The sequence below is a fragment of the Geotrypetes seraphini genome, chromosome 2 (genome assembly GCF_902459505.1).
Source record: "Geotrypetes seraphini chromosome 2, aGeoSer1.1, whole genome shotgun sequence".
Classification (NCBI taxonomy): Eukaryota; Metazoa; Chordata; class Amphibia; order Gymnophiona; family Dermophiidae; genus Geotrypetes; species Geotrypetes seraphini.
This window is the reverse complement of record NC_047085.1, coordinates 501,435,768-501,460,526: the sequence shown is the minus strand read 5'-3', so window position 1 is coordinate 501,460,526 and position 24,759 is coordinate 501,435,768. Positions and strand designations below refer to the sequence as shown.

Here is a 24,759-nt window from a genome sequence, read left to right as displayed (position 1 = left end):
ATTGGGGTCTTGGGTATTGAAGGGGAGAAGGATTGTTATGTCGTCTGCGTAGGTAGGAGGCATGGGGCATGGCGGGAAGAAAATTTAGTGCCCATCATTTTATTGGACTAATACATTTCTCACTTAGCTTTCAGAGGTTAAAACCCCTTTCTTCAGATCAGTAAACTATACTGCTGTTACAGTATCCCTGTCTGACCTGAGGAAAGGAATTATGGTCTCTGAATTAGTAAAAAATGTATTAAAATTAGTTCAATAAACAATTTCAAAACAGCTACAATAATACCTTATCCTAAATCAAAAATAAATAAATAAAACAAATAGAAATTTTTTTCTATCTTTGTTGTCTGGTTTCTGCTTTCCTCATCTTCTCATCATTCTCTTCCTTCCATCCACTGTCTGCCCTCTCTCTGCCTCTTCCATATGGCATCTGCTCTCTTTCTATGTCTCTTCCAGAAACTGTCTGCCTCTCCCTTCCATCTCTCCCCCCCCCCCATTGGTGTGGCATCCATCTTCTTCCCTTCCCTCCTCCAATGGTCTGGCATCTCTCTCCTTCCCTTCACTCTCCCACACCCCCGTGGTCTGACATTTCACTCTCTCCTCTCCCTTCCCCCCACTTCCATCAGCATCTGCCCCCTTTCTTTCCCTCCAACCCAATTGCATCCAGTACCCTTACCCTTTGTCTCTCTCCCCTTTCCCTACACACCAATTCCATCAGCATCTGCCCCCTTTCTATCCCTCCACCACCCTTCCATACCACGTTGCCCCACCACCCTTCTGTACCATCCTTCTCACAACCCTTCCATACCACCCTGCCCCCTTTCTCTTCCTCCACCACCCTTCCATACTACCCTGCCCCCTTTCTCTCCCTCCACCACCCTTCCATGCTCCTTTCTCTCTCCCCCTCCAAACACTGCAGCTGCTGGCTCTGCCCTCCTTTGCAGAAGGCAAAAGGTTATCAAGTAATTTAATGTAAAAAAAAAGTTGACCGATGAGGGAGAGAGAAACTGGGGCAGGGACAGCAGAAAGGTAGTGGAAGGATACTGATTATTAGGGCGACAAAGTTTCTTCTCTGCGAAGTGCTCTGTAATGGTGATCAAGATAAGAACTTACATAGCTGATGCACCGCGAGCATGAATGAACAAGTATAGAGGGGCGTGTGATTAGACTTGGCACGAGCCCCAGAACGTAGGCACAGCACTTACAGACGCAGCTGGATCTGTTACAGGAAGGACCCGCGATGACTGCATTGCCGGTCCAGCCCCCTCCGACATCACTTCTTTCGGAGCAAGTAAGTGACATCGGAGGGGGATGGACCGACATACGTAGTCATCCCGGGTCCTTCCTGTAACAGAGCCAACCGCATTGCCGTCGATGTGGGGTGGGCCGTTACTGTTGATGCCGGGGGGGAGGGATTACCGTTGATGCCGTGGGGGGGGGGGGGCGTTACCATTGATTCCAGGGGGGGGAGGCCATTGCTGTTTAAAAAAGATGGCAAGGTGAGTTGTCCTCCTTCAGCGGGCCCCCCTCACAGTTTCGGGCCCTAGGCATGTGCCTACTGGGCCTATTGATTAATCCGGCCCTCCAAACACCAGGACTTCTGGAATAGTGTTCAATGGACAGATGAGTCTAAAATTGAATTTGGACACCAGAAAAGAGGACATGTTTGGCATACACCAAATGCAGCTTTCCAGGGAAAGAATCTCATACCAACTGTGAAGCATAGAAGTGGAAGTGTCATGGTTTGGGGATGCTTTGCTGCAGCAGGACTTGGCCAGCTCACTATCATAGAATCCACCATGAATTTTACCATGTATCAGAGGGTGCTTGAGGAACATGTGTGAGACCATCTGTAAGAAAATTAAAGCTGAAGCAGAACTGAACCCTGCAACATGACAATGACCCAAACAAACCAGTACATTCACCGAGGACTGGCTGAAAACTAAGAAATGGAGAGTCTTGGAATAGCTGAGTCAAAGCCCTGATCTTAATCCCATTGAGATGCTGTGGGGTGATTTGAAACAGGCTGTATATGCAAGAAACCCCTCTAACATCTCACAGAAGAAAGAATTCTGCATTGAGGAGTGGGCCAAACTTTCCTTAAACCGATGTCAGATTGGTAGATGGCTACAAAAAGCGTCTCACTGCAGTCATTTCAGCCAAAGGGGGTAACACTAGCTATTAGGGTGTCCTAATTTATTCCTTGGTTAGAATACACATTTTTGTGGATATCTTTTGTTTCATGAGTAAATCAAGGAACGGTTTTGTTGTTTACCTGCAATTACATCACTTTCTTTTCCAGAGATAAATAAAAAAAGATTTGATATCAATATGACATTTCTTAAGAAAGAACTGAATATTTCATGGGGTGTCCTAATTTTTTCACATTACTGTATATTGATGATTCCTTTGAGTTTGGTTGGCTGTCTACAGCTGCTATTTGTTAACCCCCCACCCCTACCCCCCAAAAAAAAAACCCTGCTTCCCTAGGCTATTTTGTCCAATGGTTGTGCCAGCAATGGGGGGTCAACCTTAACAGATCAGTCTGGAGCCAACTGGAAACCCGAGAGAGAGAGGGAGATGCAGAGATTAAGGGAGAAAATTGTCTTTTTGCCCTGCAACCTCGCACAACCCACCTAGTAGCAGAGATCTCGGAATCTATAAAACCAATAAGTATAAAAATGATAGGAAATCATACAAGAGCGGAGGAGAAGCATAAGCGTCCCCTTTTTTGCGCACTTAAACCTCCCCACGAGCAACTCAGAACCTGCAGTCCACTCAAAGCAACGCCCCGCAGCGTGAAGCCCCGCCTCCGAGTGATGTCATCAATCTGCGTCGAGGAAGCAGGGGCATCGATGACACGTGATTGAGACGGGCGGAAACAAAGGGGCTCGTCCTTTAACCTGCAGAGAAAGAGCGAGAGGAGCAGTTGCAGTTTTGGAAGCCAGAAAATCTCGATCCGCCGCAGCCTCTGCCTTTACTCATGTGACTGTTTCTGGGCTGTCGTCTTCAACAGCTGGAGAAAGGGCTATCGGTTCATTTTTGAATCCTGCAGAGCAGAGTGGGAAATGCCTGCAGGAGCTTCTGCGCAGGTACGAAACTGCCCTCTGTGTACTAGAGAGATGCGCGGAGACAGAAATCCCAACCGTCCCCGCCAGGATCTTCTCCGTTCCCATCAGGATCCTCTCCGTCCCCACCCATCCCCATCAGGATCCTCTCCGTCCCCGTCAGGATCCTCTCCATCCCCGTCAGGATCCTCTCCAACCCCGCCAGGATCTTCTCCGTTCCCATCAGGATCCTCTCCGTCCCCACCCATCCCCATCAGGATCCTCTCCGTCCCCGTCAGGATCCTCTCCATCCCCGCCAGGATCTTCTCCGTTCCCATCAGGATCCTCTCCGTCCCCACCCATCCCCGTCAGGATCCTCTCCGTCCCCGTCAGGATCCTCTCCATCCCCGCCAGGATCTTCTCCGTTCCCATCAGGATCCTCTCCGTCCCCACCCATCCCCGTCATAGAAACATAGAAACATAGAAAGATGACAGCAGATAAGGGCTATAGCCCATCAAGTCTGCCCACACTATTTACCCACCCTCTTAAGTCTACTGACCCCCTAAAGTATAATTGTAATTATAATTGTAATTATACTGTCACTCTACTGACCCGCTCATTCAAGTCCTAGTGACCCTATCCCTTAGCATGACCTCGTAGGGATCCCACATAGGTATCCCATTTGTTCTTGAAGTCTAGGATGCTGCGTGCCTCGACCACCTGCACTGGAAGCTTGTTCCAATGCTCAATCACTCTCTCCATGAAGAAGTACTTCCTGGCGTCTCCACGAAACTTCCCTCGAGTTTGAGCGGATGTCCACTTGTGGTCGAGGGTCCCTTGAGAAGAAAGATATCATCTTCCACCTCGATCCGTCCCGTGATGTACTTAAATGTCTCAATCATGTCTCCCCTCTCCCTACTCTCTTCGAGAGTGTAGAGCTGCAATTTGCTCAGTCTTTCTTCGTACGGGAGACCCTTTAGCCCCGAGACCATCCTGGTGGCCATCCGCTGAACCGATTCAATTCTGAGCACATCCTTACGGTAATGTGGCCTCCAGAATTGCACACAGTATTCCAGATGAGGTCTCACCATGGCTCTGTACAATGGCATCATGACTTCAGGTTTCCTGTTGATGAAGCTTCTCTTGATACAACCTATCATCTGCCGTGCTTTAGATGAAGCCTTCTCCACTTGAGTGGCTGCTTTCATGTCAGCACTGATGATTACTCCTAAGTCTCGTTCTGCCGTAGTCCTGGTTAAAGTTTCTCCATTCAGGGTGTAAGTTCTGCAAGGATTTCTGTTACCGAGATGCATGACCTTACATTTCTTGGCGTTGAAGCCCAGCTGCCAGTTCAAGGACCAACTTTCTAAAGTATGCAGGTCTTGCTCCATAGCATCCTGTAGATTATAGCCGTTTACTATATTGCATAGTTTGGCGTCATCAGCGAATAAGGTTACTTTGCCTTGAAGCCCTTGAGTCAGATCCCCAATGAATATGTTGAAGAGGAGTGGGCCCAGGACTGAACCCTGTGGCACTCCGCTAGTCACCTCCGACATTTTAGAGAGGGTACCGTTAACCACCACCCTCTGAAGTCTGCCACTAAGCCAATCTTTAACCCATGCAGTTAGAGTCTCTCCTAATCCCATCGATTTCATCTTGTTCAGCAGCCTGCAGTGTGGGACGCTGTCAAACGCTTTGCTGAAGTCCAGGTACACGACGTCCAAGGACTCTCCTGAGTCCAGTCTTCTTGTTACCCAGTCAAAGAAGCTGATTAGATTGGACTGGCATGACCTACCCTTGGTGAATCCATGTTGGCTGGGATCCCGGAGATCTTCCTCGTTCAGGATGGTATCTAATTTATACTTAATTAGTGTTTCCATGAGTTTACACACTATTGAGGTGAGGCATACTGGTCTATAGTTCGCAGCCTCAGCCTTGCAACCCTTTTTATGTAGAGGAACGACGTTGGCTGTTTTCCAGTCTAACGGAACTTTCCCCGTACTTAGTGAGAGATTGAAGAGCATTGCCAACGGTTCCGCCAGAACATCTCTCAATTCTCTGAGCACTCTTGGGTGTAAATTGTCCAGTCCCATGGCCTTGTTTACCTTTAGCCTTGCCAGTTCGTTGTAGATGTCCCCAGGTGTGAACACAAAATTCTGAAATGGGTCATCCACGTCTTGTTTTATCATCAACTGTGGTCCGTGTCCCGGTGCTTCGCAGGTGAAAACTGAGCAGAAATATTCATTTAGTAGTTCTGCTTTTTCTGAATCCGCCATCGCGTAGTTTCCGCCCGGTTGTCTAAGGTGTACTATACCGTCTGTGTTCCTTTTCCTATCGCTGATATACCTAAAGAAGGATTTGTCCTCTTTTTAATGTTTTTTGCCAGAGTTTCTTCCACTCGAAGTTTGGCCTCCCTAACTGCTGTTTTAACTGCTGCAGATCTGGTCTTATATTCTACTTTAGTTTCTCTTCTCTGTGTACGTTTGTAGGAAAGAAATGCTTTTTTCTTCTCCTTAATGAGGTGCGAGATCTCTTCAGTGAACCATTGGGGTTTGTCGTTTATATACTGATTTTATGTAGCGATTAGTTGCTTCGTGTATGGATGATTTCAGGTACGACCACATAGTTTCCACATTGCCGGTCTCTGCTTGGTCCTGCAGCGTCTGATGAACGAAATCTCCCATGCGTGCGAAGTCGGTGCCCCGGAATTTGAGCACCTTTGTTTTTGTAATTGATTTAGGGGACCCTTTCCCAAGGTTGAACCATACCATGTTATGGTCGCTGGAGGCTAGCGTATCTCCTGCCGAGACCTCTGAGACGCTTTCCCCGTTGGTGAGTACCAGGTCTAGGATCGCCTGGGCCCTAGTGGGCTCCTTTACCATCTGTCTGAGATGTACTCCTTTTATGGAGGTCAAAAGCCTCCTGCTCGTAGAGTTATATTCTCTATGTCTTCAATTAATTCTGCGTCCATGTCTTCCGGTTGTCTTGGAGGTCTGTATACCACATCAAGATACAGGCATTTTTTGCCACCTCTTGCCAGGTTTACCCAGAGGGACTCCCCGGTATACTTGACATCAGTGATCCTGGTGGTTTTGATGTCCTCTTTAATGTATAGTGCTACCCCTCCACCTAACCTGCCCTCTCTGTCCTGACGAAGTAGATTGTACCCAGGTATAGCCATATCCCACCCATGTGTGTCCGTGAACCAAGTCTCGGATATTGCCACTATGTCCAGGTTGGCATCCCTTATTTCAGTTTCCAGTTCTAGAATTTTATTGCCTAAACTGTGTGCATTAACATACATGGCCCTCCACACTTTGTGTTTGTGTTTGCTGAGTCCCTGTAAGGCTATTCCTGACTGAGTCTGTGTGGCTCCTAGAGAACTGTTTGCAAATTGGGTCCTTACTTCGGAAACAGAGTATCGACTCGTCCCATCAGGATAGTTCCTTTCCACACCAGTATATGAGTAGGTCCCCTCCCCCAACTTACCTAGTTTAAAGCCCTGCGAAGCAGGCGGGCTAGTCGGTGTCCGAAGATGTTCTTACCTCTGCTGGTCAAATGGAGTCCGTCTGGTCCCTGTAGTCCCTGTAGCGCCTCTCTATGATCCAGGAATCTGAAGTTCATATCTCGACACCATCCTTGTAGTCATTCGTTCGTTCTCAGGATGCATTCATCTCTGGCTCTTCCCTTGCCTCTAACTGGGAGGATTGATGAGAAGACTACCTGCGCACTTGTCTGCTTCAGCCTCTCACCCAAGGCTCCGAAGTCTCTGGTGATGGTCTCCGGGGTGTTCCTGGCAGTGTCATTCGTACCTATATGGATAAGAAGCATAGGAAAATGGTCATGAGGTGTAAGTAGTTTACCCAGGCTGGTGGTGACGTCCCGTATTTTGGCTCCAGGCAGACAGCAAACCTCTCTTGATTGTGCATCCGGTCTGCAGATTGGTCCCTCGGTGCCCCGTCAGGATCCTCTCCGTCCCCACCTGTCCCCGTCAGGATCCTCTCCATCCCCGCCAGGATCTTCTCCGTTCCCATCAGGATCCTCTCCGTCCCCACCCATCCCCGTCAGGATCCTCTCCGTCCCCACCCGTCCCCGTCAGGATCCTCTCAGTCCCGGTCAGGATCCTCTCCATCCCCGCCAGGATCTTCTCCGTTCCCATCAGGATCCTCTCCGTCCCCACCCATCCCCGTCAGGATCCTCTCCGTCCCGGTCAGGATCCTCTCCATCCCCGCCAGGATCTTCTCCGTTCCCATCAGGATCCTCTCCGTCCCCGTCAGGATCCTCTCCGTCCCCACCCGTCCCTGTCAGGATCCTCTCCGTCCCCGTCAGGATCCTCTCCATCCCCGCCAGGATCTTCTCCGTTCCCATCAGGATCCTCACATTCCCCACCCATCCCCGTCAGGATCCTCTCCGTCCCCACCCGTCCCCATCAGGATCCTCTCCGTCCCCGTCAGGATCTTCTCCGTTCCCATCAGGATCCTCTCCGTCCCCACCCATCCCCGTCAGGATCCTCTCCATCCCCGCCAGGATCTTCTCCATTCCCATCAGGATCCTCTCCGTCCCCACCCATCCCCGTCAGGATCCTATCCGTCCCCACCCGTCCCCGTCAGGATCCTTTCCATCCCCGCCAGGATCTTCTCCGTTCCCATCAGGATCCTCTCCGTCCCCACCCGTCCCCGTCAGGATCCTCTCCGTCAGGATCCTCTCCATCCCTGCCAGGATCTTCTCCGTTCCCATCAGGATCCTCTCCGTCCCCACCCGTCCCCGTCAGGATCCTCTCCGTCCCCACCCGTCCCCGTCAGGATCCTCTCCATCCCCGCCAGGATCTTCTCCGTTCCCATCAGGATCCTCTCCGTCCCCACCCATCCACATCAGGATCCTCTCTGTCCCCACCCGTCCCCGTCAGGATCCTCTCCATCCCCGCCAGGATCTTCTCCGTTCCCATCAGGATCCTCTCCGTCCCCACCCATCCACATCAGGATCCTCTCTGTCCCCACCCGTCCCCGTCAGGATCCTCTCCATCCCCGCCAGGATCTTCTCCGTTCCCATCAGGATCCTCTCTGTCCCCACCCATCCCCGTCAGGATCCTCTCCGTCCCCGCCAGGATCTTCTCCGTTCCCATCAGGATCCTCTCCGTCCCCACCCATCCCCGTCAGGATCCTCTCTGTCCCCACCCGTCCCCGTCAGGATCCTCTCCGTCCCCGTCAGGATCCTCTCCATCCCCGCCAGGATCTTCTCCGTTCCCATCAGGATCCTCTCCGTCCCCACCCATCCCCATCAGGATCCTCTCTGTCCCCACCTGTCCCCGTCAGGATCCTCTCTGTCCCCGCCAGGATCTTCTCCGTTCCCATCAGGATCCTCTCCGTCCCCACCCGTCCCCGTCATGATCCTCTCCGTCCCCACCCGTCCCTGCAAGGAATCACCTCCATCTCCGCCCGTCCCCATAAAAAGCAGCAATTACTTCTGACAGGATCATCAATTCCACAGTTTATTTTGTTTTGCGCTGCTGTTTTCCTTGTGGAATGTCTTTGGTGGAATCCTTTTTTTTTGTTTTCTGTTCAGATAATTAACTTATAAACCCCCTCTTTTACTAAGGCTGACGTGTCCATTATATTATATGGATGAACCCTGCTTCCAAAGCCTTCCATTCCCGTGGGAGTTCCAGGGGCCAGAGGGGGGTCCCCATGGGAGTCCCGTGGGTTAGGGGGGATTCCTGCGGGACCCCCGCAGGAGCCGCGGGATTCCCACGATCCCTTTTCCTGTGCAGTGTGTACAAATACTGCTGCAGCTGGCCTTAATAAGACCCTGAGCTGACCTGGGGCTGAGAAAAGGAGAGAGTTCAGGCATCTCAAGGAGCGATTTGTTTGTGTCTGAGGTTCTTTTCTGTGTGTAATTAGTTTATCGGTGATATTAATTTAACTTGAAGTAATAATTATTGCACGCTTCTATAGATCTGAGGTGGGCTATAGCACATAAAAATATAACATTTACAAAAATAAAAATGAATGCCTTTTTAACGTGTAATAGACTATAATATATAATAGACAAATATAATTCTGCTTTAGGGTTACCATATTCCTGAAGACAAAAAAGAGGACAGGTTACCAGATGTCCAGGTTTCCCCAGACATGTCCTCTTTTTGAGGACTCTGTTGGGAGTCAGGGTGGCTTTTCAATTTTACAATCACTTTTCTGGGGAAACTGGACATCTAGTAACCCTACAGCAGCTGGTGCACCTATCCGGAGTCCTCCCCCCCCCCCCTGCAGGATCCTGTGTTTGCTCATCCAGTACTACTGTAACTCTTCATGCCGTCGGCGGCATGAATGAACTAAACACGCTGCCTTCGGCGACCCGGAAACTTTCTCTCTGCGGAGGAAAAGAGAACATGTCCAGGTTTTCCCAGATGTCTGATAACCCTAGCTTTAAGATTGATTTTTATCATGAAATATGAGTGAAATGGTGTGGTGGCTGCGTTAGTCCACTTTCCAAGGTAGTGTAAAGAAATAAAACAAAGGAAATATCTTTTTTATTGGACTAACTCAATGCATTTTATGATGAGCTTTCGAAGGTAACCCTTCTTCAGATCAGAAAAAAGCAAATGTTGACAAATATCAGTATATATAAGGAAAACATGAAAGCATTTTGGGGATAGGAAGAGGAATGGGTGGGCAGGAGACAGAAAGGTAGTAGAAAAAGAAGGGTTACCTTTGAAAGCTCATCATAAAATCCATTGAGTTAGTCCAATAAAAAAAGGTATCTCCTTATTTCCTTTGTTTTTTTTCTTTATATTATCATGAAATATAAAATCCCCAAAACTTTCCGCTTTCCCTGATGCTAAGCCCCAGCCTCGAGGGCTCTCCTGCTACATGTAATACCAAAAGTGCTGAAAGCATTTGTGTTTTAGGTTTCAGTAACCTTTGAGGACATCGCCATCTATTTCTCCCAAGAAGAGTGGGAGGATTTAGAAAAATGGCAGAAGGAGCTTTACAAGGATGTGATGAAGGAGAATTATGAGATCCTGATCTCGCTGGGTAGGAGATAATTTTATATATCATATGCTATGAGTTTATCTTGTTAGGCAGACTGAATGGACTATATAGCTCTTTTTCTGCCATCATCTGTTAATTTAATTATCATATTTTATGCTCCATAAGACGCACCTGACCATAAGACGCACCCTAGATTTAGAGGAGGAATCAAGAAAAAACCCATTCTGCACCCTGTCTCCCCTCCCTGCCAGGCTCTCTATCTTGTCCCCCTCCGAAGAAGGAAGGCTGCGTGATTTGGTGGTGGGCGAGCTCACCGGTTTGATGGGAGGAGGGGGAGGGTGTTTTAAAAAGGTACCGGGGGGGGGGGGGGGTAAAAATTTGTATCTTCGCTGCATAAGACACACTGATATTTCCACCCACTTTTGGGTGAAAAAAAGTGCACCTTAAGGAACAAAAAATACAGTAATAGATTTACGTCATTATGAAACAAGACAATGTTGAATGTCAGGGATTCTGACTGTGATTTGGTTTAAAAAAATAATGATATGGGTACTTTTTATTGGACCAACTTAATACATTTATATGTAGTTTTTATGAGCTTAACAGTCACATCTTAGATCACAAACAGCAAATGTAACTTGACTAGAGAGTAATATGTTTATTGAAAGCTTCTATACCACTACTAATTACTGGGGAGTCAATTCACAGCAGTTTACATGAGCTTCTGTAAAGATGTTACAAAACAAGAGTTAGCATGTTTTTGAGATGGTTTTCATTACATACCCATTTATACCATAGTCAATCAACCTACGTATATACACATACAACACTAATATTGTGTACTAAGTTTATATGAAATCCTATTTATTTGCACACATAATACCTGTATCGTGTTCTGTGTTGTGTCCCTAATGGGGACTAGCCAGCTATCTCCTCTATGTTGCTTTATTAGTTAAACCAATCTGTGAAGAGGATTTTCTTTATTCCTAATTCACCTTGGAGCCATTCTTGTCCCAACACTTCGGTATTTGATGTCTCTGAAGAAGGGTATTTTTGGCTTGAGTGCACATGCTGGTGTATGGTAACGCAGTCTGGCCGCTAGATATTGCGGTTCTGAGAGATGAATGATTTTTGTGCTAATAGGCAGACTGGATGGACCATTCAGGTCGTTATCTGCCGTCATTTACTACGGTACTATGTGCGTTGGCAATAAGATCTTGAATTTCACCCTGTTTTCAATCAGGATTGTTGAGCTGATAGAATGGATGTCGTTCAGGGCAGTGTCTGTGGGCTCTAAAGAGAATGGATATCACATGGAGTGAATCTAGAAAGGGTAGAATACACATCATATAGGATATATATTGGTCAAAGAGCAGGTAGAATGGATGTCACGCAGGGTGGTGGAGATTAGGGGTCGCCTCACATTTTGTGTTTCAAATTGCAGAACGGGGCCAGTAAGCTAGGAAAGGCTGGACACAGGTATAGTGGGTATAATGTATAAAATACATCTTTACTACTGCTGGTTAGGAGGGAGTGTAGGGCACTGAAGAGGAGAAGTGACGGAGAATTGCACTTTGGAAAGAACGAGAGGATATGGGGTTAGGACTGGTAGGAGGAATAGAGTGGGGATTGAGTAGATGGAATAGGTGGAGAGAGAAAAGTAGCAGCTAGGCTTTTGGGGAAGGAAAGGCAAGAGAATAATGAGGTTAATCTACTAGGAAGGGAAGGGTGAACATGTTGGATGGGCAGATAAGACTCAGGAGGGGTCCAAAGTGCCTCTTTGCAGTCAATATAAAGATAAGCTGCAATCTAGAGAATGACATGGGGAAAAAATGTATCCCTGTCTCTGCCCCGTCCTCGCAAACTTGGTCCCTGTGAGCTCAGGCCCTGTGCCAGCGAGCTCGGGTCCCATCCCCGCAAACCATCTGATTCCATCTGCACAAGCCTCAAATGGTTTTATACTGAACTTATTTTAATAAAGTATAAAAAAGAAACAACATTCTGTACAATTGTTTTATAAATCAGAGTTCTGGCTGCTGAACTAGAGGAAGAGATCTTCAGCTGACAGGGCTTTGTTCATAAACGTTTATCAACACAGCTACAATACTACTTTATCCTAGAGCAAAAAAGAAATAGAAATTTTTTTTCTACCTTTGTTGTCTGGTTTCTGCTTTCCTCATGATCTCGTCATTCTCTTCCTTCCATCCACTGTCTGCCTTCTCTCTGCCTCTTCCATATGGCATCTACTCTATTTCTATATCTCTACCAGAAACTGTTTGCCTCTCCCATCCATCTCTCCTTCCCCCATTGGTCTGGCACCCATCTTCTTCCCTTCCCTCCCCCCATGGTCTGGCATCTCTGTCTTCTTCCCTTCAGATCTGGTATCTGTCTCCTCCTCCTCCAATGCTCTGGTATCTCTCTCTCCTCTCCCTTTCCCTTCCTTTTATTTTTTGCTCTTCCTTCTCAATTTGTTTTCCACGTCTTGACTACTTACTTTCCAGTCCTCAATTTCCCTTTCCTTATGTCTACCTACAGCTTGCCACCTCTTTCCCTCACTCCTTCCAGTATCTCACTAAATCTATCCTCTTTCCCCCAATCCAGCATGTGCTCTTTTTCTTTATCCCCTCCTTCCATCCAGTATGTGCTCTCTCTTCTCTCCGGAGTCTGCTACCCTTTCTCTCCTCTCCCATCCAGAATCTGCTCCCCTGTCTCTCTCCCATCCCATCCAGTGTCTGATCTCCTTTCTCTCCTGCCCACTTTCTTCTACCGTCTGCTCCCTCCCTCTCTCACTCTCCCCTTCCAACCAGCATCTTCTCCCCTCCCCACTTCCATTCAGTTTCTTGCTCTTCCCTCTCTCTCCCCTCCTCACTTCCTTTCAGTGTTTGTTACTCTTCCCCCTCTCCCTCTACTTCCCTTCAGCACCACTCAACCTCTTCCCCTCTTCGGGCCACCTGCCTCCCTTCCCTTAACCTTCGCGGGTACTCTTCAGAGTTTTCTCTTTCTGAGGTGTCTGGGTGCGCAATGTTCTCACAAGTCCCGCACAACTGCCCCAAAGCTCTCGCAAGTCCCGCACAACTGCCCTAAAGCTTCTTCTCTGACTCAAGACGCCTAGGCAGAAACAGGAAGTGTGTCGGAGGAGAAGCTTTGGGACAGTCGCGTGGGAATTGTGAGAATGGTTACCATGTCTGGACACTTCAGAAAGAGAAAATTCTGAAGAGCGCCCACGAAGGTGAGGGGAAGGGAGGGAGATGGCTAGACGAGGGGAAGAAGTGCCCGGATGTTTTGTTTTGTTTTTTGTTGCCGGCAGAAGGGAGCAAGTGTTACGATCAAGAGTAGGGCTGCTGACTAGGAGGGGTGGGAAGGGAAGCAACGCGGCAGATACTTTACTGCAGAAACAAGGTCATTCACCGCTCCACAGAGCGGTGAATGACCTTGTCCCCGTACCTGTGGCGACCAGTTTATTTTCCTCTTCCTTTCCACGGATTACCCGTGGCTAGGCACAGGTAACAGTTACCATGTCATTCTCTAGTCTGACATTCCTCAAAATGAGCATATTTATTAAGATGATTTCCAAATCTTTTTCCGAATGTCAAGTCCCAACATCATGGAAAACTGCACTAGTTTTCCCTAAAATCAAACAATATAACGCTGATCCCTCTTTACCTAATAACTATCGTCCAATCGCAAATCTGTCTCTAATCTCTAAAGTTACTGAAAAAATTGTTCACACTCAACTATCCGATTATTTTGATCAAACACATGCCCTTCATCCATATCAGACAGGCTTCCGCTCTTCACATTCCACCGAGCTATCATTACTAGGTCTCATCTCAACCATACATTACTTTCACGACCACTTAAAATCAGTCATATTAATCTCTCTCGACTTATCTGCGGCATTTGATACCATCGACCATTCTCTATTACTATCTAGACTGTCAGAATGTAACATCACAGGACACGCTCTTAATTGGTTCATATCCTATTTTCATCAGCGAAACTCCAAAGTTTATGCAAAAAACCAAATCTTCTCTTCAGTAACTCAAAATTTCGGAGTCCCTCAGGGCTCCATCTTATCTCCACTATTATTCAATATCTTTCTATCCCCTCTTCTTTCCCTCGCACAATCACTAGGTTTCTCCATTTTCGCCTACGCTGACGATATACAGTTGCTTTACCCGATTAACACCTCAAACCTTTTAGATATTACCGATCTAAATGCCAAACTGGTTACCTTAAGCGATTGGCTCTTCTCTAACAAACTCTCACTCAATGTCGACAAAACTTGCGGCCTTCTTCTCCCCATTAAAAAATCTAAAATAATACCTGGAACAATTTACATCAAATCTACACCATTACGTATGGAGACTAAAATAAAATTATTAGGCGTCTTCCTAGATAGTGAACTTACATTTCACGACCACATCAGCTCCGTTGTAAAAACTTGTTTCTTCAAACTACGTATCATTCGTTCCCTCAGACCTATTTTAACTTCCGACTCGATTAACATACTAATTCATTCCCTAGTCATCTCACACCTAGACTATAGTAATTCTCTTCTCTATGGACTCCCCCAAAAAGAACTTCGACGGCTTCAACTTATTCAAAATACCGCTATTAAACTCATTTACAATGTCGGCAAGTTTGAACATGTCACTCCTCTTTTTAAAGAGGCTCATTGGCTCCCCGTCACTCATCGGATACTTTATAAAATCATACTACTTACTTTCAAAATCAAACACTCTCACCTGCCCCTATTTCTTGATAAACTTTTAATCCCCCAAAGTTCTTCTCGTTCTCTAAGATCATCTGATCAAAAACTCCTTTTCATTCCTTCTCTAAAAGAATCCTTTTACACCAGGAATACTAACTTCGCCATAACTGCACCCACATTATGGAACTCTCTACCCCAAATTCTTCGGGATGAAAGCCAATTACCAAAATTCAAGACTATTCTTAAAACTTATCTATTTAAAGACGCCTATACCATTTCTTAATCTTTTCCTCGTTCACTTGTCGTTTTCTTTTTCAATCCAATTATCATCCTAAGAGCATATCACTCATACCAGGCACCCCCGCCCCCTGTGTTATATCCCTTCCCTCTATCTCATTTCTCCTAAGATTATGTAACTTTCTCCCAACCTTCCCACTCACCCTCACTGTCAGGTCTGTCCATACGTCTTAAATGTTTCCATTTTTCTCACTAATTTCTCTAAACACATTTAAATACTTCTTTCTTTCCTATCTAAATTTTATTGTTAACCGGTCAGATATTTGTTTTATGATCAGGGTATAAAAAACCAATAAACTTGAACTTGAAGAAGATACGTATTTCTTACGAAGTGGGATTTTTTCCCCCTCATCTTGTATGGGTATTTCCTATATGTCGTAGAGTTCCTTTCTTACCTCTATTGAATATATGTTTTAATTATTAGCCATAGAGAACTTGTAAGCATCTGTGAGGTACCAAATTTTAATAAACATAATCAATTCAAATGTGCTTGCATCTCTTTCAAAATTTTACATGGCATTTTTATTCCCCTCATTCCCTTACTATGGAAGGCTTACAGATTTTCCTTTGCAAGAGGCAACCAACAATTCAAACTCTCCCTTCCTTCTAGAAAAGGAATTAAAGGAGTTAAGATCTTCAGTCAATCTCTGGCTTTCAAATTTTCTCAACTTTGGAATGAATTCCCCTTAATTCTGAGGAGCTTGTTCCAATCCTTCCGTAAATCTCTAAAAACTCTTCTGTTCACCAAACATTTTGGAAAGCAATCTCTTTGAAACTTCGCGGTTACCTTCTCTAGTTTTTATTTAATCATTGTAAATTTGTTTCACCTTCATCCAATTGCTGTACACTGAGTCGAGCTTTTTCAGAATGATGGCCCGGTATATAAAGTTAAGCTTTAGTTTAGTTTAGTAAAGGATTGATACCTAGTGGCTGGACCTAGGGCCCACGATTGCAGGTTCAGGAAGAAGCCCCTGGTGGAAGACCCTGTTAAAATGACTCAGGGGGAGATGCTCAAAGGTTATAGCCAGTCTTACTTATTCCACCTCCAATGCTCAAAAGGGTTCTCAGGGGCTTTTACCAATTGCGGTAGTAGCCACCGAGAACCCTATGCAAATTCATTACAGGCAGCAAATTGGTATTTTAAGTGAGCACTCCTGGTAGTGCACAGGAGGGAAATGCCCACCTCTTAGCATGCTAAATTTTCCGGTAGGTCTGGAACTATTTGTTCTTATTGTATGTATGTCCCATGCCTAACAGCTGCAATCTGACCGCAAGCACGGGACTCGCACATAAAACGAGCACAACGGCTGCATCCAAATCACATGTGGAACAAAAAGAAATACATAAACTTGCTCGAGAATTCCGGCGATCACAGGAACTGTTCTGGACCTGCACACAAGACTTGTGCCTACCGCGCAGCTCTTGTGCGCGGGCACTAGAGAATGACACGGGGAAAAAATCTGTCCCCGTCACTGCCCTATCACCGGACCACCGTCTCCTTCACCGCCCCGTCCCCGCAGCATCTACCCTTCCCTCTCGCCACCTCACTGCCCTTCAGCGGCCCGAGAATCTTCCTCCCTCCCCCTTACTTTCGCAGCGCATTAGTAAATAATTGAAACTTAAGGGAGGGAAGGCGCGCGGTCACCGATCACGCGTGGCCCCCTCCCTCCCTATTGACAAATCTATCTCCCTCCCTCCCCCTTACCTTCATGGCGCTTTCGTAAAAAAACTTACCGAAGCCAGCAAAGCCTGCCTGCCTGCAGTCGCGTGTGTGTGGGCGGAAGCTTCTCCTCTGATGCAACTTCCGCCCACACACACACGCAACTGCAGGCAGGCAGGCTTTGCCGGCTTCAGTAAGTTTTTTTACGAAAGCACCATGAAGGTAAGGGGGAAGGAGGGAGGGAGATAGATTTAGCCAGAGGGAGGGGGCCGCGCGCGATCGGTGACTGCGCACCTTCCCTCCCTTAACTGCGAGGACAAGGCCATTCACCGCTTCATGGGGCGGTGGATGGCCTTGTCCCCGTGCCCACAATGAGAACTTCTCCTCTCCCACCATTTCGGCGGGTTACCTGCGGCTGCCCGCAGGTAACTGCCACCATGTCATTCTCTAGCGGGCACCAGGTACAGTTCCTCCCCTTTTCACTGGGGGTACTCGGCACAAATGGCGTGCATATAATTTGCATGCTATTTGCGCTGAGCATATCCCGGCTAAAGAAAACCACTCCCAACCCGGTGATTTCTACTAGGTTGCCAGAGCTTTGTGCATCCTGCCCTCAGTTAACTGAATTAGAAAGTTGTAAATGAAGGCTCGTAGCACCAAAGTTTAACGGAGGCTTCTGTCGACTGAGCTATTCACTTAAAAGAGCCGGAGAAACGTGTTGGGCCTAAATTAAAGATTCCAAGCCATCAGCGTGTCACGCTGATTCACTCGGCATGAGTCAGTTACTTGATCCCGTTCATTTGCGAGCAGGGAGTGGACTAGACAGATGCTGGGTTGCATCTGGAGAAGTTTCGTCAGCCGTAAGCCCGAAGTGGTGATGCCGCTTTACAGGTCAACGGTGAGACCACATCTGGAATACTTTGTTCAATTTTGGAGGCCACATTATCGAAAGGATGTGCTGAGAATAGAGTCGGTTCAGAGATTGGCTACTAGGATGGTCTCGGGACTCAAGGATCTCCCATATGAAGAACGTCTAGGTAAGTTGCAGCTATACTCTCTCGAGGAACGCAGAGAGAGGGGAGACATGATAGAGACGTTCAAATACGTTACTGGCCGTATTGAGGTGCAAGAAGACATCTTTTTCCTTACAGGACCTACGGCGACAAGAGGGCACCCGCTAAAAATCAGGGGTGGGAGATTTCATGGGGACATTAGGAAGTATTTTTTCACCGAAAGGGTGGTTGATCATTGGAATGATCTTCCACTTCAGGTAGTAAAGGCCAACAACGTGCTCGATTTTAAGAATAAATGGGATAAACGTGGGTTCACTTCGAGGAAGTGCTCAGGGGGGTGGGTTATTCGAGTGGGCAGACTTGTTGGGCCAACGGCCCTTTTCTGCCGTCATACTCTGTTTCTATGACTAATCACAATTCGTAAAAATAGTTTGTACAACTTTACTGATGTACTTGTGGCTGTTAAGCCAATGATCTGAACAATTTGTTCCATGCATTTCATGAATATTGTTATGCAGAAAAAATTTGAAAGCCTATAGGAAACTTAATGCATTGTTCTTAACCCCCAGGAACCAGCTCTGTGACTGTCACCCCTGATATCATATCCCACATTGAACAAGGGGAAGAGCTGAACATTAGGAATGAGCCGGGATCAGAGGAAAGAGAAACTGGGAAAAGCAGCTGCTCAGGTGAGTCCAATAATAAGAGCGGCCGATAAAAAAACAACAGCTAAGCACAGGAAGGGGGATGTTTGATAGAGATACCTTCTGCACACTTATTCATTCTCTGTTTATGACCAAGATGGATTAGTGCAACATCATTTATGCTGGAATTTCACAAACTCTGATTTGCAAATTATAAACTGGGGTATTTTGGTTTTTTTAAATAATTATCGTGCCCAGCAGTCCGCTCATACAGGGGCCCCAGGTCAAAGATCATTGCCCTAACAGACTAGCTTTACCTGCATTCATTCAGGTTCAGCAGGAACTTGTCTAACTTTGTCTTGAATCCCTGGAGGGTGTTTTCCCCTATAACAGACTCCAGAAGAGCGTTCCAGTTTTCTACCACTCTCTGGGTGAAGAAGAACTTCCTTACGTTCGTATGGATCTTCCACATTTCTACAAGAAACAAAAAAAGACATGGAGGATAATAATAATAATTTTATTCTTTTATACCGCCATTACCAGGAGTTCTAGGAGGTTAATAACAATAAGAGCTGGACAATCAGCAAAGTAAAATCATTACCATAGAAATACAAATAGTAAAATAAAATATAGTCAGTCAGAGAATCCCAGTGTTAAGTAATAAATTTGTCAAAGAGAGTGGTCTTAACTAATTTACGGAAAGAACAGTAATTCGATGCTTGATGAATACATTCACCTAACCATACATCATTAACAATACTCGATCTCTATTTAGTCCACGTTGCCAATCGATGCTGGAGGGGCCCATCGCCGTTTGGAATAGAGAGCTGCACGGGAACGGGGATGACGGGAATCCTGCGGGTTCCCCCTTTGGGTCACGGGGATCCCGTGGGGATGCCCCCTAGGGTCGCGGGGATCCCGTGGGGACACCCCCTAGGGTTGCGGGGATCCCGTGGGGACGCCTCCGAGGGTCGCGGGGTTCCTGCGGGGTTGGATCGCAGTGCACTCGAGCTGCGAGGGTAGTCTCCTTCTCCTTACCTGCCCTATCACAGCACACAGCTGAACGGAAATCTTCCCGATGTCAGCGCTGACGTCGGAGGGAGGGCTTAAGCAAAGCCCTCCCTTCCTCCGACGTCAGCGCTGACATCAGGAAGACTTCCAGTCGGCTGTGTGCGGCAGGGCAGGTAGGGAGAAGGCAATGGCGTACGAAAGAGGGGGGAGGGGGCGGTCCGCCCCAGAGAATGTGCACAGCCGGTCAGGTCCCCCGATCGGCCGACAACAGGCCCAGCCGACAAATCTCCCTGCCCTGTAGCCGCAAATCTAAATTACCTCTTACAGCAGCTTCACTACTCCAGCTGCTGTAAGAAGGTAATTTAGATTCGCGGCTACAGGACAGGGAGATTTGTCCGACCGGGCCTGTTCTGTTGTCGGTCCGGTGCAAAAGCGCCACAAAGGTGGAGGCAGGGAGGGAGGAAAGGTGGAGTGGAGAAGAAAAGACGCTTAAGGGGGGAGAAGGCCGCTGAAAGCACTGGGGAAGACAAAGGGGTGGAAAAGAACGCTGAAAGGACATGGGGTAAACGGGAGGAGGGGGGGGAAGGACCCTGAAAGCACTGGGGAAGACAAAGGGGTGGAGAAGGCCGCTGAAAGGACATGGGGAAAACAGGGGTGGAGAAGGACGCTGAAAGGACATGGGGAAGACAGAGGGGGGAGAAGGACGCTGAAAGGACATGGGGAAGACAGAGGGGGGAGAAGGACGCTGAAAGGACATGGGGAAGACAGAGGGGGGAGAAGGACGCTGAAAGGACATGGGGAAGGCAGAGGGGGGAGAAGGATGCTGCCCGACAGGACATGGGGAAGATGGTGGGGGAGAAGGACACTGAAAGGAAATGGGGAAGAGGGAATGGGAAGAAGACGCTGGCAGGGAAGAAGGCAGAGGTGCCAGATTATGGGGGGAGCGGAGGGAAAAAGATGGGTGCCAGACAAATTTGGGAGGGGGAGAAAGGGAGAGGAACAGTAACAGAGCAAATGGAAGACACAGAGAGAAGAGAGGCAGTGGATGGAAGGAATTGAATGATAACATGAAGAAAGCAGAAACCAGGCAATAAAGGTAGGAAAAAAATTATTTTTTTTTTTTATTTTTTTGCTTAAGGATAAAGTAGTATATTAGTTGTGTTGATAAAAATTTATAAACATTAGAGGCTCTGGTAGAAATCCGTTTACAAAGTATGTATTCTTCCCAATTAATATTTCCAAATTAATAAAGTCTTTTTGCTTATTTTTAAATGGGTTTCTACCAGAGCCTTTAATTCAGTAGCATAATTAAATGAAATAACTATTTCTGTAGTTTATAGGGACGGGCGGGGACGTAGGGGATACCTCGCGGGGACGTAGGGGACGGAGGGGATTCCTCGCGGGGACGGGTGGGGACGGAGGGATTCCTCACAGGGACGGGTGGGGACGGGTGGGAGTCCTCACGGGGACGGGTGGGGACGGGTGGGATTTCTGTCCCCGCGTAACTCTCTAGTTTGGAAAAAACAATGTTGATGCCCTCCTTCATCGGGCCCCCCCCTGACCATTTCGGGCCCTAGGCATGTGCTTACTTGGCCTATTGGTAAATCCTGCCCTGACAATTATAGCAAGTTTATACAAGTACACTGCCTTATCTCTGAGCAGAGGAAAATACTGAATTCTGCCCCCAAAATCACTCAGGGAGACCATTCCAACTCAGTGCTACAATAATCAAATAAAGTCACTGAGGCTAAATTAAGGCCTAATTAGTTCTTTATTAATTTGCAAATGCATCAGAAGAATTTTGATTACAAATCCTTTTCATGTCTAATTTCAAAATGTGAAAGCGATACAGGCAGGTTAAGAACGAGTTAGGTTTTTAAAGTGTCACACCCCACAAGCTCCTGTTCACAGCAGCAAGCTGTGGACCCCGTGACTGTAATTGTCCAAACGTGTACCCTTTGACCAGGGTATCCTTCAGGCCTTCTTAGGCGCATGCCTAAGGTACAATAACAGGTTCTGTGTCATTACAGAAACCAGGCAAGGGAAAAGAAATTCACACAAGATTAGCAGAATAATAAAGTTGAGTTTTATTCTTATGTTTCCGGATTATTTTGTACAGTTATTCATAGCATCTTGCAACAATTCTCACACAGGTTGTAGAAAACATAAAACTTTAGGTTAAGTTGAACACTCTGGTTTTATGCATACCAGCCTGACTCTCATGTCCAGCAGATAAACTCAAAATAAACCCTTTAGGCTGGACTCTAGTCTTTGTAACATAGTCCTCTTCACCAGCCTTTTGTGTGTCAAGGATGGCCTCAGCAAAATTCCTTCTCCATGCAAAGGCAGAAAAAACCCCCAAAACTACTCCTGCAGTCCAGGCAAAATAAAGCTTTTACAAAAAAAAAGTCAAAAAGAAAACAGCTAACGTTGCAGCACTGCCACGGAGTGTCTGCAGATAAGGACCCCTCCTTAAAAGAAGCTCCCCTGTGCTTGCCGTTCCAGCAAAGCTTTATCTTCCTTAATTAACCTCCAGCTGGGCTGAGAGGGAACCAACAAAGTGCTATAGTGAAATTCCACAGTTCAATTATATCAGTGCTTCTGAAGATAAGCTTTGCTAAGCTCCCCAGCGTTTGGCATACAAGCACTTTTCACTCAAACCTTTAAGCAAAAAACAAAGCCATTCACTTCCCACCTTTTCTCAGTTTGTGTCCATTGCCTCCAAGCATTCACTAGGCAGACTAGATATTCCAATGTCCATGGGTTCATAGCTTTGAACTTGTTCCTCTGCTTCAATCTCCAGCACCTCAGACAGCTTCACAATTAGGGCTAAGTTCCCCACACCTCCGTGGAGGAGCAGTGTGCCCTCCTGGGCTCCCGGGCTACCCACTCTGTCTCAGCTGCTCACTTTTAACCCCAATCAACTCGCCCCTCCCTGCTCTGAAGAGGGGGGAAGGGAGAGAAAACTTTCTGCAGCTGAGCTTGCCTCAGTGACAACTTCCTGTGCTGAGGCTGGCCTTCTGGGAGCTGTAGTTTCTTAACCCCCTGAGCTAGCCCGAGTGAAGTCAGCGCTTTCAGTAAACCGTGGAGCCCACCTGGACAACTCTCCTGCCTCAGGGTCTCCTGCTCTTCTTCCCTAAATCCTGTGCCAAAACTAGGAAGAGAGCTAGATTTGTCACAAAAGCTGTTCTCGAGTCGGAATTGTATGCAACTCGGAACTTGTAGATTTTTAAGATTCTTGCTGCTTACCTCTGCTCCCAGCTGACAAAAGGGCCGACTGGCCCTACCACTGTTTCCTCTAAGGTACAGCCTGCACAACCACACACTGTTGTTAATGCGGCCATGCATCATTCCTGAATCTGCTACAGGAGAAGTGTAGGAGTCTATGCCACTGGAAAGAATGCTCAGTGAAATCAAATGAAGACACAAGCTCATTCTTAAGTATGAGTCATACTTAAGTCGTGCGTCTAACTTGGGGACTGTCTATACTCAATGATTTTTTAAAATTGTGTTATATCAAGACCTTAAATTTGTATGGGATGCCATTCTATGCCTAACATGTGTCTGTTTTCTTCTTATCTAGAAACTGTTGCATCCAAGAATAAGAATACACAAGTGCATCACTGGGAGCTCAGGAAGAATACAAAAGGGAACAAGATCTTAGAGGAAGAGGATATTTCTTTGTGTTGTGACAGAGGAAAAAATGGTACAGATGGACGCATGCCCAAAAAGAAGCAAATAAATTCAACAGAAAGCTCAGGTGAAAATGTTTGCGAGCAAAGTGCCAGCAATGTCCTACTTATAGGAGCAGGACAGACAAAGCAAACAGCAAAACAAAGATGTTTATGTGAGATGTGTGAAATTTATTTCAAAGATGCCGTAACTCTGAAATTACACCAGAGATCGCATGTGAGAAAGAAAGCGTCTATGTGTACAGATTATGAGAAAACCTTTAGCCAGAAGGGAGTCGTACAGAAAGAAGAGAAAATTCGAACAGGAGAGATGCCTTTTACGTGTTCTGAATGCGGAGATGGTTTCACTACTAATGGACATTTGGTACAGCACCAGGCGGTCCACACCCGCGAGAGACTCTACTCTTGTGCTGAATGTCGTAAAATCTTTCAGAAGGAAAGTCTCGTAATGTACCAGACAGACCACACCGATGAGAGACCGGTGTCATGTTCCGAGTGTGATAAACATTTCTGGCAACCTCAAGTAAAGCCTTTCCAGTGTACTGAATGTAAAAAGCGTTTCTTTTGCGAGCAGTCCTTGGTAGAACACCAAACAATACACCAGAATATGCAGGCAGGAGAAAGCACGTTTTCATGTTTTGAAAATGGGAGAAGATTTTTACATGAAAAAGTACACAAAGAGAAGCTGCTTGTATCAGCCGAGTATAAAAATAATTTTACTCAGTTTTCACCGCTGAAAAAGCACTCGTGGAGCCACAGAAAATCATTTAGAGACCCTACCCCAAGACAGAGAACTTTTACATGTGCTGAGTGCAATAAAAACTTCAAAAGATTGACATATTTGAAAATCCATCAACGAATACACACTGGAGAAAAACCATTTAAGTGTTCTGAGTGTAATAAAAGCTTCAATCAGTCATCTTCCTTGAAAATCCACGAATGGCTTCATACGGGAAAGAAACCCTTTACATGTCCTGAGTGCAATAAAAGCTTCTCTCTGGTAACAAATCTTAAAACACATCAAAGAATCCACACAGGGGAGAAATCTTTCACGTGTGTTAAGTGTAATAAAAGCTTTAGTCAGTCTTCATATTTAAAAATCCATCAACGTATCCACACAGAAGAGAAACCATTTTCATGTATTGTGTGTGATAAGAGCTTCACTGTATTTCGCTACTTGGAAAGGCATAGAAGGATCCACACAAACACACTCGCAGATCAAAAATCTAGCCAGGAATGACTAAAGAAAGAGAACTTAAACCAAAGATATTAGATGGATAATTGAAACACAGGCCAATGTTGTACATTCGGGCCTCGAACCACCCCACTGGGGCATCTGTCACTCTTCCTCAAACTGAAACAGTTATACTTGGTATATCTTTTACCCTTTGCTTATGCTTAACTCCTTTTATGCTTGCGATCTATATTTTCACTCTATTTTAAACTGATAATGTTATTGTACATTTAGCCATTATATTTTTAATTTAAGGATAAAGCAACTGCCGTACTGGAACAGACCAAAGATCCATAAATTCCAATATCCTGTTTGCAGCAATGGCTAATCCCAGTGACTAGTACCTTGCAGGATCTCCAAAAGTAGCAGGATTCCATACAATTTACCCCCCCCTCCCCCAATCTCTCTTGATAACAGTTTATGGACTTGAATTTGTCCAATTCCTTTTTTTTTTTTTTTA

The 24,759-nt window shown here is 46.4% G+C and overlaps 1 protein-coding gene across 1 annotated transcript; it reads left to right on the top strand.

The window, feature by feature from the left end:
• The first annotated feature begins 2,844 nt into the window (after positions 1-2,844).
• LOC117354487 (zinc finger protein 184-like) lies at positions 2,845-24,759 on the top strand. Its single transcript, XM_033932125.1, has 4 exons — positions 2,845-3,089; positions 9,950-10,076; positions 18,288-18,407; positions 22,957-24,759. Exons 1-4 carry the CDS (start codon positions 3,066-3,068, stop codon positions 24,303-24,305), a joined length of 1,620 nt encoding a protein of 539 aa, XP_033788016.1. The 5' UTR covers positions 2,845-3,065; the 3' UTR covers positions 24,306-24,759.